Source organism: Myripristis murdjan, chromosome 19, assembly GCF_902150065.1.
Source record: "Myripristis murdjan chromosome 19, fMyrMur1.1, whole genome shotgun sequence".
In the NCBI taxonomy this organism is placed as follows: domain Eukaryota; kingdom Metazoa; phylum Chordata; class Actinopteri; order Holocentriformes; family Holocentridae; genus Myripristis; species Myripristis murdjan.
In genome coordinates, this window is record NC_043998.1 from 27676276 (window position 1) to 27692189 (window position 15914).

Sequence of the window (15914 nt, forward strand, 5' to 3'; positions counted from 1 at the left end):
CTCTGTCTGACTGCATTTTGCTCTGATCATGGCACAGCTGCCAGACACCACACACACACACACAAACACACACACACACATGCACGATTTTTCCATTGGATTGAATGAGTATTTCTCTGTCTGACTGCATTTTGCTCTGATCATGATACAGTGACACAACATGACACAGCGACCACTGGCCGTAGCTGACTCATGTCTCACACACACACACACACACACACATTCATGATTTCTCCATTGGATTGAATGAGGAGTCCACTGTCTGCTTGCATGTTGTTCTGATCATGACACAGCTGCCATTCCTCATGACAAGCACACACTAGGAAGTCCTTGACCTTTCAAAATAAAAGCCCCCAACTCTTTCAAAATAAAAGAACCAAAATACCTTTAAAATGAAAAAATGGACGAATTGTCTGCACGTTAATGGCGTGGACACGGGGCGGGGATCGGCGGGGATCATCTCCCTCACACACACACACACACACACGCACAAAGCACGCACACACATAATCATGTAACACACACACGCACGCACACACACACACACATACACATGCATACACACACACATACACAAACAGGCACACACATACACACACACACACACACACACGCATGAGTACCGAGGTCTGTGTATGCACACGCATAGACACACAAATACACACACACACACACACACACACATACACACACATACAGCGGCAGCTAGGGTCTCGGTACTCATGTCACATGCACACGCATGCACAAACACACACACATGCACAAAGCACGCACACACATACTTATGTCACACGCATGCATACACACACACAAACACACAGGCACACACACACACACACACACACACACACACACACACAGACACACACGTGGGTTATGCCTCTGATATTTTGGTAATAAAACCTCACACCACTCTCAAATAACTTTACTTTTCAAAAATAGTCTTGAAAATGGTGACATTATGTTCTACATCTTAACTCATCAAGACTTCAAGAGGTTTTAAATTTATACATAAAAATAGAGCCAACGGGCCTCAATGAACATTCATTTGGATGACACTGGTGTGAGCAACAGAAACACATCTCACCCTGCGTCAACTTCTTATCCTTACTGCTGACATGTCGAGCACACTATTGGCCAGGCTACATGGATCATGCTTTCAAAATAAAATCACTTTAAAAGATGACTTAAAAAGCCTTGTAAGTTATTTTCATTATCATTTCTTCTGACCCAGCTGAGAGAGTTGCAGTGCTTCATCACATCAACACATTTCAAGTACAAGTCCCTACAAATCAGACATACCTTCGAAACATTCAGAAGGGAATTACAGAAAGGTTTCCACATCAGGCAGGGTAACATGCAGCTGAGGGAATATTACACTCATGACTTACACATTATAAGCTCCTCTGTTGGTCATCTCCTCTTGATACCATCAATGCTGGATAATTCTTGATAGCATCAATGCTGGATAATTTACTCATGTTTACATGTCATCTATTTACCCATGTGAATAATATACTGTTTTAATCAATGACAATTCATACATATAACCTTCTATGTAGTTATATAATATTGCATTACACAGTAAAGCAGGAGTAATATTACTACAGACTTGTTTTTCACAATACACTGACAGGACCTTCATTCATAATATGACAGACAACATCTTGTACTTTAGAATATAAAATTTATTTTTCAGTGCTATTTCATTTACATGTAAATGTTTTGATGATTGCATTTTACTTTTAGTCATTGACATTTTTTCTCAATACAGTTTAGTTATTTATTCTGTCAAGACAAAAATTTAGAAAAATCATGGCTGTACTTCATGTATTGTTCATGTAAGAAAAATAAAATAGCATAGGCCTGGATTCCAATTCAATTCAATTTTATTTATTTGTATAGCCCAGAATCACAAATACAAATTTGTCCCAAAGGGCTTTACAGAACAATACAACATCCTCTGTCCTTAGACCCTCACATCGGATGAGGAACAACTCCCTAAAAAACCCCTTTAACAGGGAGAAAAATAGGAAGAAACCTCAGGGGAGCAACAGAGGAGGGATCCCTCCCCAGGACGGACAGACGTGCAATAGATGTTGTAAACACAGATAACAAACTACAATTGAGATAGGATTACTTTTTTAACTATTACCTCATACATCTCATGTCCCAGACCTACAATACTGAGACTAAAGTTCATCTGAACCACTTTGACAGGACATAGGTACAATGCATGTGCTGTCTCTGTCCCACGATGCCACTTGCTACAAGGCGACATCATCATCACTTGGGAGGTAGGGAAGTTTGGGACGCTGCACCACAGTAGCATCTTCAACCAGGAAGTTCCCCTTCGAGTAAAAAAAGACAACATTTTGAGGCAAACATCACTGACCAACAGCATCTCAAAGTACACTAACTAAAGTAACTACAATTTGTTGACAGGGCCACCCAACTGTGTAAAGTTGGTGAGGCATAGGGAGACAGAAAAGTTAAGAATGGGGGACACAAATGGGAGCAGAAAACCTGGAAAATAGACGACTGGTAATGGATTTACTTTTTATATAAATAACTGTCCTGTTGTGGCAGCTGAGGCGTACAGAATGGGGAGTCTGTGCCTTGTTGCGCCACAACAGATTTGCTCTGAGTTCATGCACACCAGACGGAACACTTCAGTATTGGAAGTGAACCTCTTGTGTACAGACAGTACACATGAAGGTGACATGGACTCAAACATGCAGAACTATATACATTTCAACTTTAAACAGATATACATTTAAACTTTAAACAGGCATACATTTAAAATTTTAACAGATATACATGAAGAGCTCATTTGCAAAAACAGATCCCCATTTGAGTTTATTAAACCTTTTTAAACTTTTTTTAATTGTATTAAAATGTACTTTATATTTATTTCTATTATTTATATGTTTACTTAGCCTGGCATAATGTTTACTATCCTTGCTCCATGCTTTGTGTGTGTGTGTGTGTGTGTGTGTGTGTGTGTGTGTGTGTGTACTCCAAGCAGTATCAGTGAAACGGTGTATCCAGTTTAAGAATGGCTTTTATCTGTTTTTGCAAATGAACTCTTCACATTTAAACTTTAAACAGAGACCAACAGCTAACACGTGGCAAACAGAAACTAACACATCCATAAACCTTGGACACATGATTACATGATATACGTCCCTACACATGATTCTCCACAACTATACCTTCCCTAATTACACCTGGAACACGATTTGCTAAATCTAAAATCTCACCATAATCAGCAATTCCACATCATAAATACATAATCTAAAATCCCAATAAATACACGATATAAATACTATAAATAACTACAATAATAAATAACAATCTATACAATTACAGTGGGACAGGCTCTAAAAAGACAACATTCATAGTGGTAGCCAATGTACACACCATGAACAACACAACACACTACAAGTCAGTTTCCTCTGAACCAACACACAAACGCGACAACACTAACATTTGCACCAGGACACTGCAATGTAGCTCCGTTTGACTCATCAAACAAAGAATTTACACCGGTCGTGTGAATTCACTGTTTGCCTCCTTTGCCAAACAAACCAACCTAACCCTCATCAAAATCCACGTCTGACTCGAAGAGGCCCTCTACCTCCTCCAAGTCAACACCTAACCCCTGATCATCGTTAACACTAAAACTACATACAACACCTTCATGATCACTAAAATACGTGGGCATCACTGCACACTCCACATTATACTGTGTTGTTTTAACATAAACGTGATCAATTAGTGTCCCCTTCTCTGTAGTTTCTTGTGTTACATGCTGACTAAATCCTTTTTCTCCCATAAATTTGCAAATTGAGGATGTTTTTAAAATGTTCTCATTGAAATCCCCCACTATTACAATTGTGTTACTGATTGGATGTAACCAATCAAGTAACTTCCCCAGATTTTGTTTGAATAAAGAAATTGGATAACACGGTGGACGATAAATTACTGCCAATAATATGTTGAATTTGTTACACAGGCACACCAAACACTCCAGATTCAAATCGGGCACCTGCAGAATATCACAGTCCAAATTGTCTACGCTATACAAACCAACTCCACCGTGTTCTAGGTTCTTTAGCTCTACCAATTTGGGGTTACTGCTGCTGTAACACAAGCCACGAGGACGATTGTGGAAAGTGTAACCTTCAATTTGGACACCGTCTAATGAAGACTGTGCAGTGAGCCACGTTTCTGTCACAGCAATACAGGTAAGCTGTAAATGCTGCGTGCAAGACACCAAATCTAACATGTGGCGACCTAAATTTTGAACGTTCATTAAATACACAGAGAAACTGTGTGCATTTAATGAAGGCTCTGGCTGCTCAATCAAAAATGGAGGCATGCTATCCAAGGCCTCCTTTATGGCGTCCTTGCAATAAATTGCCCTCTCTGTAAAATCCTCGATGATCAGTCCAGACAAGGCCCTAACGCGACTAAGCGCTACATATGCCTGCCCCGGTGCAAACACCCTCTTCAAAGACACTACCGCCTCGTCCACAGTGAGTCCTTGCACTTTGTGAACAGTGCAAGCCCACGCTAACCTAAGAGGAAACTGACGACGCAAACCGCCACGCTTGGTGGCTCTATCCTCCTCTGGATCAATGGCAGTAGACTGCAGGCATTCTACTGCTGCATGTGCACGGTTTTTCCTCCTATCTGAACCAATTTTCTCATCATCAAATCTAACATACACGGTGAGAGGAAACGTGGAATCCTCTCCAAAAACTACCTGAGTAACCGTGCCACATGCTCCATTGACCAGGCCGTCCGCAACATCCACGTTCTTACATAACATGACTCGCGCGTTCCTCGCTATACACAACGTCTCCGGTAGAGACGTGTCCGCCGCAACGCCATGATGCCCGGGCATCCGTTCCAAATTCCCTGTTGTCCTGTTAGTCACAAAATCCTGCGCCTCAATGGTGACATAATCAGGACAACAGTCAAACAGATAATTTAGGTTGTGCTCACTTACTTGCCTATTCGTCGCAAAGATATGCAAGGCTGAGCTCACCTCGCCGGTCTCGCGCATCTTCAACATTTCAATGTCGCTATCTAACATTGGGGTGGCCCTGGAACGCACTCTTAACCTATTAAGCATCTCAGCAAAAACACTATCCTTCTGTCTAACTATCTTTTTCAGCTCCACGATGCTGAAATTACACCACAGGTCCACACCAACAGGACTACTATACAGAGGCTTCCCTTTAACGGGAGGCAACTGATAGAAGTCCCCGACAGCTATCACGCTAACATTACCAAACGGGGAAAAGTCGCCTGTCTGCTTAATCTGCCTTAATCTACCGTGGATATAAGCCAACAAGTTGTGATTAACCATACTTATTTCATCTATAATTAAAATTTGGAGGTGACTTAATTTGGCGCGCAAAGAGTTTAGTTTATCTTCACCCAGAGGAGTGTAAGGTAAACTAGCCTGTTTGCCAATACTCAATGTGTGATGAATTGTTGCTGCATTCAAATTATATGCAGCTATTCCTGTTGGAGCAGTTAACAAAACACAGATATCGTCTGGTTGATCACAAAGCGTTGACAGCAGCCGCGCTGCTTCATACTGGATAGCCCTAATTAAATGACTCTTCCCCGTCCCTGCACCACCTGTCACAAACACACGCAGAGGCTCTGGGTTTTTACCCATCACCTTCTGCAAGCACCACTGTCTCACCTTATAAAATACAGCAAGCTGTGTCTCATTCAGAGACCTAACTAGTGCCAAACCCTCAGTTCTAGATAAAATGGACCTGTTTCTCTCTAACTGCGCTACCTGTCTGCCACCAACAATCAAATCCGGCACATTCGCCAACGACTCAACTAGCTGTTCCTCAGCTAACTCACCTTCCCGCTGCTGCCTCATCTCCTCTAAACCCTCAAGGCGTTCCGCTTCCTGTTCAGGACAAAGCTCACCCCAGACATCTTCATCTACACCGTTGTTTTGCGCAGCTATCTCCTGAGCTAACTCAAGGTGAGGACAATTGACCTCAAACCTTGCCCTATTCTCATCGACAACATCACTAACCGAATGTACAGAGCCGTCGCTAAACAACACCTCACCATCGTTATAAAACTGCTCAAACAGCTCAAAGCCTTCAGGTTTGAGGTCTGAGTCAGTTCTATAAGGAAGAAACAACTGCAACAGGCTCTGAAAATGTGCCTCCTCCTCTCTATCCAAATTAAAACGCATGTATCGCACCACTGCAAACTGAGTGCGTGTTCTCCTAAGAATGAATCCTAAGTCATTCTTCAGTTCAATTCTGTCTTTAGACATCTCATTTTTGCTGAGAACACGATACTCAGATGCAAAGGTAGCCATACACATGTTATCAAAAACGTCGCTATCAGGCCTATTCCTATACCTATCTACTATACTAATCATAAACATATCCTCCTCCCGTAGATCACGGGAGGCGGCCATCTGCCTCAACACACTGAGGGGCAAACTCATCCTAACTATTCTACTGCCTGTCGGCACAAACACAACCTTCCTGGAACACTCCCTAAGGTGCATGTTCGTTAGCCTATACACCGCCTCCTGCGCACAAACATCCCTATTGTGTAAATATACACTGCCCAGCTTCCGCAGGGCTTCTTTAGCAGAGAGATTCCCTTGTTTTTTTGCTTCTTTTTGGGCATTAGTCAATAGGAGGCCAATTTCTCTCTCTGCTTTCGTAATATACGATATTATGTATATTACTACTGCGTAGGCGTCGGTGACAAAGCTAATGTCCATGTTAGCGTTCCAGCACTTCAACAACTTCTTGCTATACTGATTGACCCAAACCTCGTTCACCCCTCTCCTATAAACTACCTTATGTTTCTTCTCTAAACGCCTATAAGCCATTTCAAAGATTTCCTGATTTATACGCAAGCTACAAAACAACTCCTCTACACTAGCAGGAGGCACATCACGTTCCACAGCTTTCTTAACAGCCTCAAGAATTTTGTGTGCAAACTCTTTAGGCATCCTATCCCTATCCTCAAAACATTTACAGGCTGGCTTGTTTTCTGAATTAGATTCAGCCTCACCTGTCTTCTTGTTCTTATCACACTTGCACTCCCGCATTCTACAGATGAATGTGCGCGCAGAAACAGGTTTTGGAAAATTGAAACGACACGTCGTTTTGTGTTTTCTGCATGACTTTGAATGTCGTTTGGAATGTGTTTGAACAGATGACACAGTGTCCAATAGTGTGTCATCATCTGAGGGTAGCTCACACGTAACGTAACGGTCGATAAACTCAACTACCTCCTCATCTGTGTTTTTATCAATTTGGGGAGCACCCTCGATCCAAAATAAACAGTGTACATGTGGTGAGCCTCTCTGTTGAAATTCTACCCTATAAAAGTAATCGATTATTTTACCGATAGGTTGACAGGGAGACATGAGAACCTCTTTCAGAAAACAATGCCACCTGTAGTCAAACATTCGCGCCGCGGTCACAGGATTACGTCGCAACAACGCGCACCTATCTGCCCACTCCAAATCCTCTACCGTCTGCGATCTGCCTTCCTGTTTCAGGATGCTGGTCAGAAGATTCTGCCAGCGCATATCCGCAGACGAAAACGAACAGAACCACGTCGGAATGCCTAACTGTCGCACACAAGCCATCACGTCCTTCTGGACAGACTGCCAGAAGGCCGGAGTTCCTCTGATGGGTTTAAGAAACCTAAACCCATCATCACACGCCAACAACTGCTTCAAGGCGTCCGCATCTGCCAACATATCCTCACTAACACGTTGAGGCCTCTGACCTCCTTTATCCTTACGCAACGCGACAGAAACACTGGACACAACCTTGTCCAACTCCGACACGTACTGCGCAAAAAATATATACTCTACATTACGCGCAAAACGACCGTCGGCATGCATAATCCTATTATTAAGATAACGCGCCAACGTCAAGTCGTGCCACCGACCATCGTGAAAAGTCTTACCACCCGTGGGAAACAACACCGGGAAACACTTTGCCTCGTTCGTGTGGTCAGAAAGCATTCTTACCGGACTATTCCCTTCTGCAGGCGCAATATTCAAAATATCCTTAAAATACTGATCTAAAGCTTCCTGACCAATATCAACAGGCATAAGACAAGTGTCCTGAAACATGCAGTGCTGTTGTCTGTCATGTAACAGTTCATCCTGTCCTATGTCTGCTGATTCCGCTAGCTCACACATTTCAGACTGAACCGTAACCTGACCTAACCTAACTTCAGCCTCATCCTCACTGCCTGACTCGGCCTCTTCCCTCTCCCTATCTTCCTCCCTAACAAACTCGTTTACCCAATCCTCATTAAACTCAATGTCTCTATAATGAATATTTGTCCTCTTTAAATACTCTAGCGCCTGTCTTACACGCAACGTATCGACAAACTGGTACTCGTAATGCCCTTTATATGTGAGTTTCCGCTTCAGCTTAACCTGAAGCAGAGACCCTTCCATGCTGGAACGAGGCAACACATTCACAGTCTGAACAATGTTGGCTGGAACACATGTCACTGGTCCATGTACTCCATTCTGCCCACCTTTAGGCAGTGCCAACATTTTCATGAATGGAATGTGTAACGCAATAAGATGCTGTTCTAAACTATTCAAAGATCCCAGTTCAGCAGGAATGGGATCAAGCTCCAAGTTATTAACCCAGCATTCAGCTGGCATCTCACCTGAACTAAGCTTTCTATCACACGTGTAACAAATCCACAAATTACCGCGCGATGAAACCAACAAACACGGCGCAACACACTCACCACTACACCTATGCAAATACTGCTGGCCTATACACCTATCTGCCACAGCCGCTGTCGCTGAACTTTGCCTATAAGTTTCCCTATCACAGCTAACCACCTGATATCTAAACAACAACCTATGACACACACAGCACACAAAATCAGGTCCATCTCTGACCTTTCCTAAAAACTGCTCCCTAACAAAACCAAAATCTTTCGACTTCTCTACCTTCTGCTTTCTGCTTAACATCACCCCTGAAGTAACTTTCTGCTTATACTCTAAACTATCGCGATACTTTCTCTTACCTCTCTCAATATGTTTCGCCCTGTACTCAACGCTGTCCCTATATTTGCCCAAACTCTTGGCCTTAACTCTCTCCCTGTGTTCTATGCTGTCCCTATATCTGACCACCTTCTTGGCTTTCTTTCTCTCCCTGTGCTCTACGCTGTCCCTGTATTTGACAAAACTCCTGGCTTTAACACTCTCCCTGTACTGAATGCTGTCCCTGTATTTGCCCAATACCTTCGCCTTAACACTCTCCCTATGCTCAATGCTGTCCCTGTATTTACCCACACTCCTGGCCTTAACGCTCTCCCTATGTTCAATGCTGTCCCTATATTTGCCCACACTCCTGGCCTTAACACTTTCCCTGTGCTCTACACTTTCCCTGTATTTACTAACACTCAACTCTTTAACCCTCTCTCTGTGGGCCAAATTCTTACAATAATTCCCTACACTCCACAACTTTGCCTTCCCCTTGAACACTACACTTTCTTGATAGATCTTCCTAATTCTAATCTGACGTTTCTCCCTAAGCGAAATATCCAACTTTTCCTGTGTCCTTTTTTTCCTCCTCAGATACTTGGACAGAGACTTTCTACCTGACACTAACTCCCTAGCACCCTCCATAACCTTGGCACAATTCTCTACACCTACAACAGAACCAACTACATCACTACACCTAACCGCTGTGTTGTCACTAACTACAACATCCATCATTCTAGACCTAATGCTATAATCTGCCACTTCCCTAACTTTACAGTACCCGTAACAACTATGCAGTCCAGGCTTACACACACAAACTACATTCTCAAAATGCCGCCCCATGATATTCTCTAAGTAAATACACTCTACCGACAAAGGCTGACTGCTACAACTATACCTCAACCAACGTCCATCATGGAACGTAAACACACTAACGCCTAACCAATCGGCTGTTGCCTGAATTTCCACCTCTGTGGCCCAACTGCCGACACGCCTCATCCTGGACTGCTCAATGTACTCTAACACAGAGGAGTACTCAGTCCTCAAGAGACTCTGATATCTAGCCGTGTTCCTTTCTAACTCTTTACACACAGCTAACCTAATCCTACGATGGTGCTTCTGAGAACCACTCACAGCCTGAGAGATGGCTCTGAAGAAGCAGTTCCCATCGGTCACAATCCTCTCTTTGCTACAAGGAACACCCAACAACCCCTCCTCTGTGGCTACCGGACTAACCTTCACGCAATCGACGTTTAACTTTGTGCATAAAGCACGACAAACATCTAAGCCGAGGGGATGGAAGACCAGTTCTTCGCTTCTCACCTCGCTAACAAATTCGATGTCCGAATTGACCTCTCGGACATCGAAACTCTTGGATTTCTTCGACATACAAGTGCCGGAAGAAATGACACGCTTTCTGCCATCGGTCACCGTTGGTTCTGCCGCTGAACCGCTGCTCACCTCGCTGGAGAAACTAAAAACAGAAATGCCAGACAGTGCCGGACTTGCGGCAATGCTGACACCACACTCAGGCACACAAACGCCTGCAGACACCTCACTTTTTCTCCCAGCCTCAGTGAGCACACTAGACTCTGGTGCTGGAGCAGCGCTCATCCCAGTGACGAGACTCTCCACAGACACACCAGACCGCGCTGGACTTGCACCTGTGCTGACCGTGACACCACACAGCTCAAAGAGCTTCTCCCTCGAACGGAGACTGTCGGCCAAACGACAGATGTAGTGGTGCAGGTCGTCCAGACACGTGAAATGCAGAACCACGCTTGTACCGTTGTGGTGTAACAAGCCAGTGCTACTGCGTGAGTGACTGTCGACCACAGCGAACCGTCCACCCTCACGCACGATGGCAGTGGTGTTTCCGCACATTGTCAAAAGACATGTGGTGTATTGACTGAAGATTCTCTCCAGTCCATTACGCAAGCTGATGAATACACCGAAATCGATGTATTCACCTTCGGTCACGCCTACTTCGCCTAACACCGTGTCACCAAAACTAAACCTAAACAGCTCTCCGTCTAATTCCAGCTGCTGTGGCAAATCTGGCACAGACAGCAGATTAGACACATGGCTGAAGATGTTGAGGTCACGCAAACTCGTGTACAACTCATCACCTTCAACCAACGCGCGATCCAGATCCAGCCTGTCCCACGAGAACGCGCTCCTCACCGTGTGTTTGGCTAAGCTGACCAAAGCTATAGCCATACACTGCACTCCTCCATACACAAATCGGGCATTTCCCTGATGAAACGACCCGCGCACAACTTTAGCTAGCCTAATCCTGCTGCTATCTATGTTAGACCCTGTTGCCACAGCATTAGCGCTAGACTCTGACTGAACATCACTAACACAAACAGAAGGAACAAAAACAGCCTTAGCTTTGTCGATCTTCTGTCGCTCCTCTGGGACAGCAGGGCCCGCTGCGGCGACCTCCTCCTGACCGGCGACCACCCCCGGCACCTCGCTGGCCGACTCCTGGGCTGTCGCCTCCACCTGATAAAAAAAAAAAAAAAACACAGCAGTGAGATTTTGGCAACGAAATGTCGTTGCTTGGCTTCCGGATTACAGCAGAGATGGAATTGTGGGACCGTTTAAAAATTAAATATCGTCTATATAACTAGTGCGATATGGTCTATATAACTAGTGCTAAAAAACAAGAGCTAAATAATAATTAGTGCAATTGAGAGTAACTAGATAAAACAGAATGTAAACAACAGACTAAACAGTGTAAACAACTGAATAAACAGTGTAAATAATACTGAGTGCAATTGAGAATAACTAGATAAAACAGAATGTACACAACAAACAAATATGAAAACAGGAGAACCATTTTCCTGCTACCTCTCAATGCTAACTCACATATTATATTTAAACAAAGACAAACCTGCTGCACCGCTGGTCTGGGCCCGGAGGCGGACACGGTCCCACGGGCTGGTGAAGGTCTCGCCGGCACCTAAAAAAGATGGGGAAGAAAAAAAGCCTCATTTACATAATGCACTCATTCACTCGGGTTCTGCACGTTATATAAAGTACTCTGCAGCACCTCCGGGACGGCCGGGCACGCTGCGGCGAGCTCCTCCCGGACGACGACCACCCCTGGCACCACGCTGGACGACTCCACCTGACACAAGACAAAAAAAAAAAAAAAAATCAAACAAGGTTTCACTAAATCACAGGAGAACCATTTCCCTGCAACCTCTCAAAACGATAACTCGCATATTATATTTAAACAAAGACAAACCTGCTGCACCGCTGGTCTGGGGCCGGAGGCAGGCACGGTCACACGGGCAGGTGAAGGTGTTGCCAGCACCTAAAAAAGATAGGGGAAGACAAAAGACTCATTTCAATAATGCACTCATTCATTCGGGTTCTGCATGTGTTATCAAAATACGGCAAAAACAATCCACATAGCTCACATACTAAACATGATACCAACCTGCCGCTTTCCTCCTCTACGCCTTGTGGCAACACCTTTCGGCGAACGCCTCACACGGGAAGTCTAAAAGAAGGAAAACAAACCTTGTTAAATGCAGTCTTAAATTCAATTTTGTCCAGGACATACACACCTACAATAGACTTTGCAAGCACAGAAAAAAAAAAAACACAACAAAAGATCTATATGTATAATATAAAGGAAAAAATGTAAAAACAGTTGGTGGATGAGGAATGCGGATGCCGAGGGGAGCCACATGTACTGGAGCAGCCTGGGACCTGAGCCACACAACCACCAGCAGCATGATGACCTGACTCAAAAAGACACAGCACGCACTCAGAAAAACTCACAACCATTCACACACACACTCACACAGAGACAAGGGGAAACATCAGAGGCAAACCCATTTAACATTTTATAACTTAACAGAAACACCTTAAAGTCAAAACTAATATAGAACACTTCTTAATATATAAATGTAATTATCAGGCAGTTTACCTGGCCAGCTGGCAGAAGTGAAGTGACGTCGCTGTCCGAGGATGGCGAAACCCTCTCCATGGCCTCCAGGATGTCGCCGCTGAACCAGACGGGGTTGGACGGGAGGACAGACTCTTGCACCGGAGATGCTCGAATCTTAAAAACCACAACAAAAAACAATTATCACCATTAAAAAAAAAACACACACACACACACACACACACACACAAAATAAAGGCATAAAACCAGAAAAGATGTACAAATGTACAGCCAGAAAATGACTCAAACACATTACCTTGCCCTCCTGTCCGACGACGGTCCACTCCAGTGGGTTGCGGTGACGAGCCGCGGGGCTGTGTCCCGTCACGACCAGCACGGGGGAGACCCTGGCACGAGGCGATGTCCGGGGGGGCACCGAGGGAGGAGGAGGAGGAGGAGGAGTCAGCTGGCGGACCGCGGCGTCCCACAGGGCCTGGACGAGGATCGGCGTTCCGTCGCTGTCGCTGAGGTGCACCTGGAAAACAGTGAAACGCAGAACACATTGCGCTCAACTTGTGTATCGAAAATGGAAACCTTCAACTCCTCCATGTGTCATGTCACAACAACAAAGTATGCTGTACTTACACCGTCACGGCTCCACAGCTCCAAACGGTCCAGAGGGAGGTGCTCTGCCACAGACACGTATGGGAGACCTGCCGCAAAAGTGAGAAACATCATACATTCTGGTAATAAATACACTGATGTAAAACATATGAGGTTAGGTTTACGATACGTCAGTTATAATCAAACTGATGACCAAAACTAAGACGTACCCATGCGTGCTGCGACACGGCGGAACTCCTGGCGGAACAGCTCCTGCAGGCCAGGCTCGATGTTCAGGCGTGGAGGGAAGTCCAGCACGAACACCTACACACACACACACACACACACACACACACACACACACACAAAAAAAATCACGTTTAGAATCACATTTAGGTTTCTAAAAAAACACATGTGAAAACACACGCTTACTGTGACAGCACAGGACAAAACAAATACTGCCAACTGCAAATTAAACACACCTTCGCCCAGCGGTTGCAAACTGTAGCCAGGAGAGCACCGAAGTCCAGCGACGCCTCTCCGATGTTCCTGCTGGCTGTCAGGTTGTTGCTCGGGGCGAGCACACACACCACGTCCGGGGTCCAGGGGAGAGCGGCGTGGGACACCTCCGTCCTCAGCTCTGCTGCATGCGCACCTGGAACAGAGAGAAAAGAAAAACACAGAGGTACCTCCGGCATCGCGACGATCCCATCCACCATGGCCCGCAGGTGGGAGTCTCCCACGACGAACACCATCTGCAACGACAGAGACACGGCTTTAGAACATAGACACCGACTTCTTACGACCAGCACTGTGTTTCTGAAAAAGAAAAACTAATACCTTCTGGTCCGGCTTCTGGGCAGGAGTGACCAACTTGAAGCTGCGCTGGGTCAGCTTCGAAGTCGGCCATCTCCGCACGCGATGGCGGTACCCTGTACCGCGCCCTGTGTGGTTGACAACAAAGTTAAGTATGATGACACAAAATTTGTATTTCCTCAAATAACATTCAAACTGTGTCAGTTAAACATTAAAAAAATAAACAAACTGTTTGATACTTACGAGCAACGAACTCGGGGACAGGCGGCTGGGGGGTCCATGGCTGCGGCTGCGCCATCCTCCGCTTCTGGGCCTGGGCCCGCCGGTGGGACTTGGCACGGGGCATCTGGAAATGAAAAACAAACAAACAAAAAAAAATAAAATAAAATTTCCTCCGAAGTTCAAAGAAACTTTAAAAATCTGTGCCAATCATACTCACAAACAATGCTTTCCCAGACAAGGTCAGCCTTCAAATACACAAACGTTTCAACTTACCTTGGCAGTGCGTGTGTTTGTGTGTGTGGGTGTGTGTGTGTGTGTCTGTGTGTGTCTGTATGTGTCTGTGTGTTGAAGGAGTGCAAATATGTGTGTTGATTAACAATTAGTTATGTGTGTGTTTTTAAATGGAATAAATGTATCTGTGTTAAGTGGTTCTGGATCAGACGATCACAGATGTAGGTGCAGGTAGCTCGCCGGTCAATCGCAGGTCAAACGCAGGTCAGTCGCTCTCAATCGCAGCCAAAGCAGGACAACACCAGATCTCACAACCAATCGATATCAATATCTGTAAACAAAACATGTTTGATTTAAACATTACTTGTCTAGTAGAAAAAAAAACAACACATTTAATTGAACAGAAAGTTACTGAAAGCATCCTGAATACACTTGGCTGTAGCAAATTTTTAGGTTTTAATTTTAAATAAGGTCTTTCTCTCTATAAAATGCTTAAGACACAAACCAGCATCCACATTGTGTTCAAGTAATCGAAAGAAAATGGCCAACAACACGACTGTGCTGCTCAAAACAGAGACACATCTTAAGAAAACCTTTTCCTCTCAAAATCATAATAAACCAGCAAACTGGCATCCTAATTACATTATTTGCTTCCTCATTACACAGAAAGTGGCTGACACAACATCTCACAGCTTAGCCATTTCGGTGGAAACAGACACACCCAACTAAATACATCACAAACTACAGTTCCTGCATACAGCAAAGGACACACACGCCCGCATGAAAAAAAAAAAATTTACAATTATCAATATTGAATCAAATAATTTCCTTTTGTCTCACAAGGAAGACCTTCTCTTACAATCATATTGGACCAACCACTGACACAGCTATGCCTATGACACAACTATTTGCTCTTTGAATGCACACAAAAGCCACACACACTCAACTGAACTACATATATCAAAACACTTCCATGCAAATAAAACCTTATATAAACCTACACAAAAAAAACACATGCACCTATTCATCATCAAAACAAATAACTTTCCTTTTTCACACAGCAAAAAAGTCTTCCTCTCAAAATATTATTACACC

General features: G+C 44.3%; 3 protein-coding genes across 3 annotated transcripts in view; 1 reads left to right on the forward strand and 2 right to left on the reverse strand.

The window, feature by feature from the left end:
• Nucleotides 1–12364, reverse strand: part of LOC115377538 (uncharacterized) — a 32120-nt gene extending 19756 nt beyond the window's left edge. Inside the window, exons 1-7 of the mRNA XM_030077350.1 lie at nucleotides 12300–12364; nucleotides 12102–12179; nucleotides 11943–12011; nucleotides 10367–11551; nucleotides 10153–10279; nucleotides 9987–10062; nucleotides 9085–9392 (exon numbers count right to left, since the gene is read on the reverse strand). Of these exons, the coding sequence (XP_029933210.1) occupies nucleotides 9085–9392; nucleotides 9987–10062; nucleotides 10153–10279; nucleotides 10367–11263 (1408 nt within the window). The 5' untranslated portion in view covers nucleotides 11264–11551; nucleotides 11943–12011; nucleotides 12102–12179; nucleotides 12300–12364. The remainder of the gene's footprint in view (nucleotides 1–9084; nucleotides 9393–9986; nucleotides 10063–10152; nucleotides 10280–10366; nucleotides 11552–11942; nucleotides 12012–12101; nucleotides 12180–12299) is intronic.
• The window catches only part of lipf (lipase, gastric), a 944109-nt gene that overhangs the window by 875390 nt on the left and 52805 nt on the right, over nucleotides 1–15914 (forward strand). The window lies entirely within an intron of this gene.
• LOC115377539 (uncharacterized) lies at nucleotides 12545–14712 on the reverse strand. The gene is made up of 9 exons (XM_030077351.1): nucleotides 14610–14712; nucleotides 14391–14494; nucleotides 14033–14305; nucleotides 13781–13874; nucleotides 13624–13660; nucleotides 13264–13471; nucleotides 12990–13124; nucleotides 12770–12801; nucleotides 12545–12557 (listed from the first exon to the last, which is right to left on the reverse strand). The coding sequence occupies exons 1-9, from the start codon at nucleotides 14710–14712 to the stop codon at nucleotides 12545–12547; spliced, it is 999 nt and encodes a 332-aa protein (XP_029933211.1).

Excerpts from the sequence above, each read along its gene's own strand:
- LOC115377539 (XM_030077351.1), bottom strand. The coding sequence starts at position 14,712 with ATGCCCCGTGCCAAGTCCCACCGGCGGGCCCAGGCCCAGAAGCGGAGG. Across the intron at positions 13,875-14,032 it reads TTTGCAACCGCTGGGCGAAG|GTGTTCGTGCTGGACTTCCC; the intron begins GTGTGTTTAATT and ends GTGTGTGTGTAG. Across the intron at positions 12,802-12,989 it reads CACTTCTGCCAGCTGGCCAG|GTCATCATGCTGCTGGTGGT; the intron begins GTAAACTGCCTG and ends TTTTTGAGTCAG.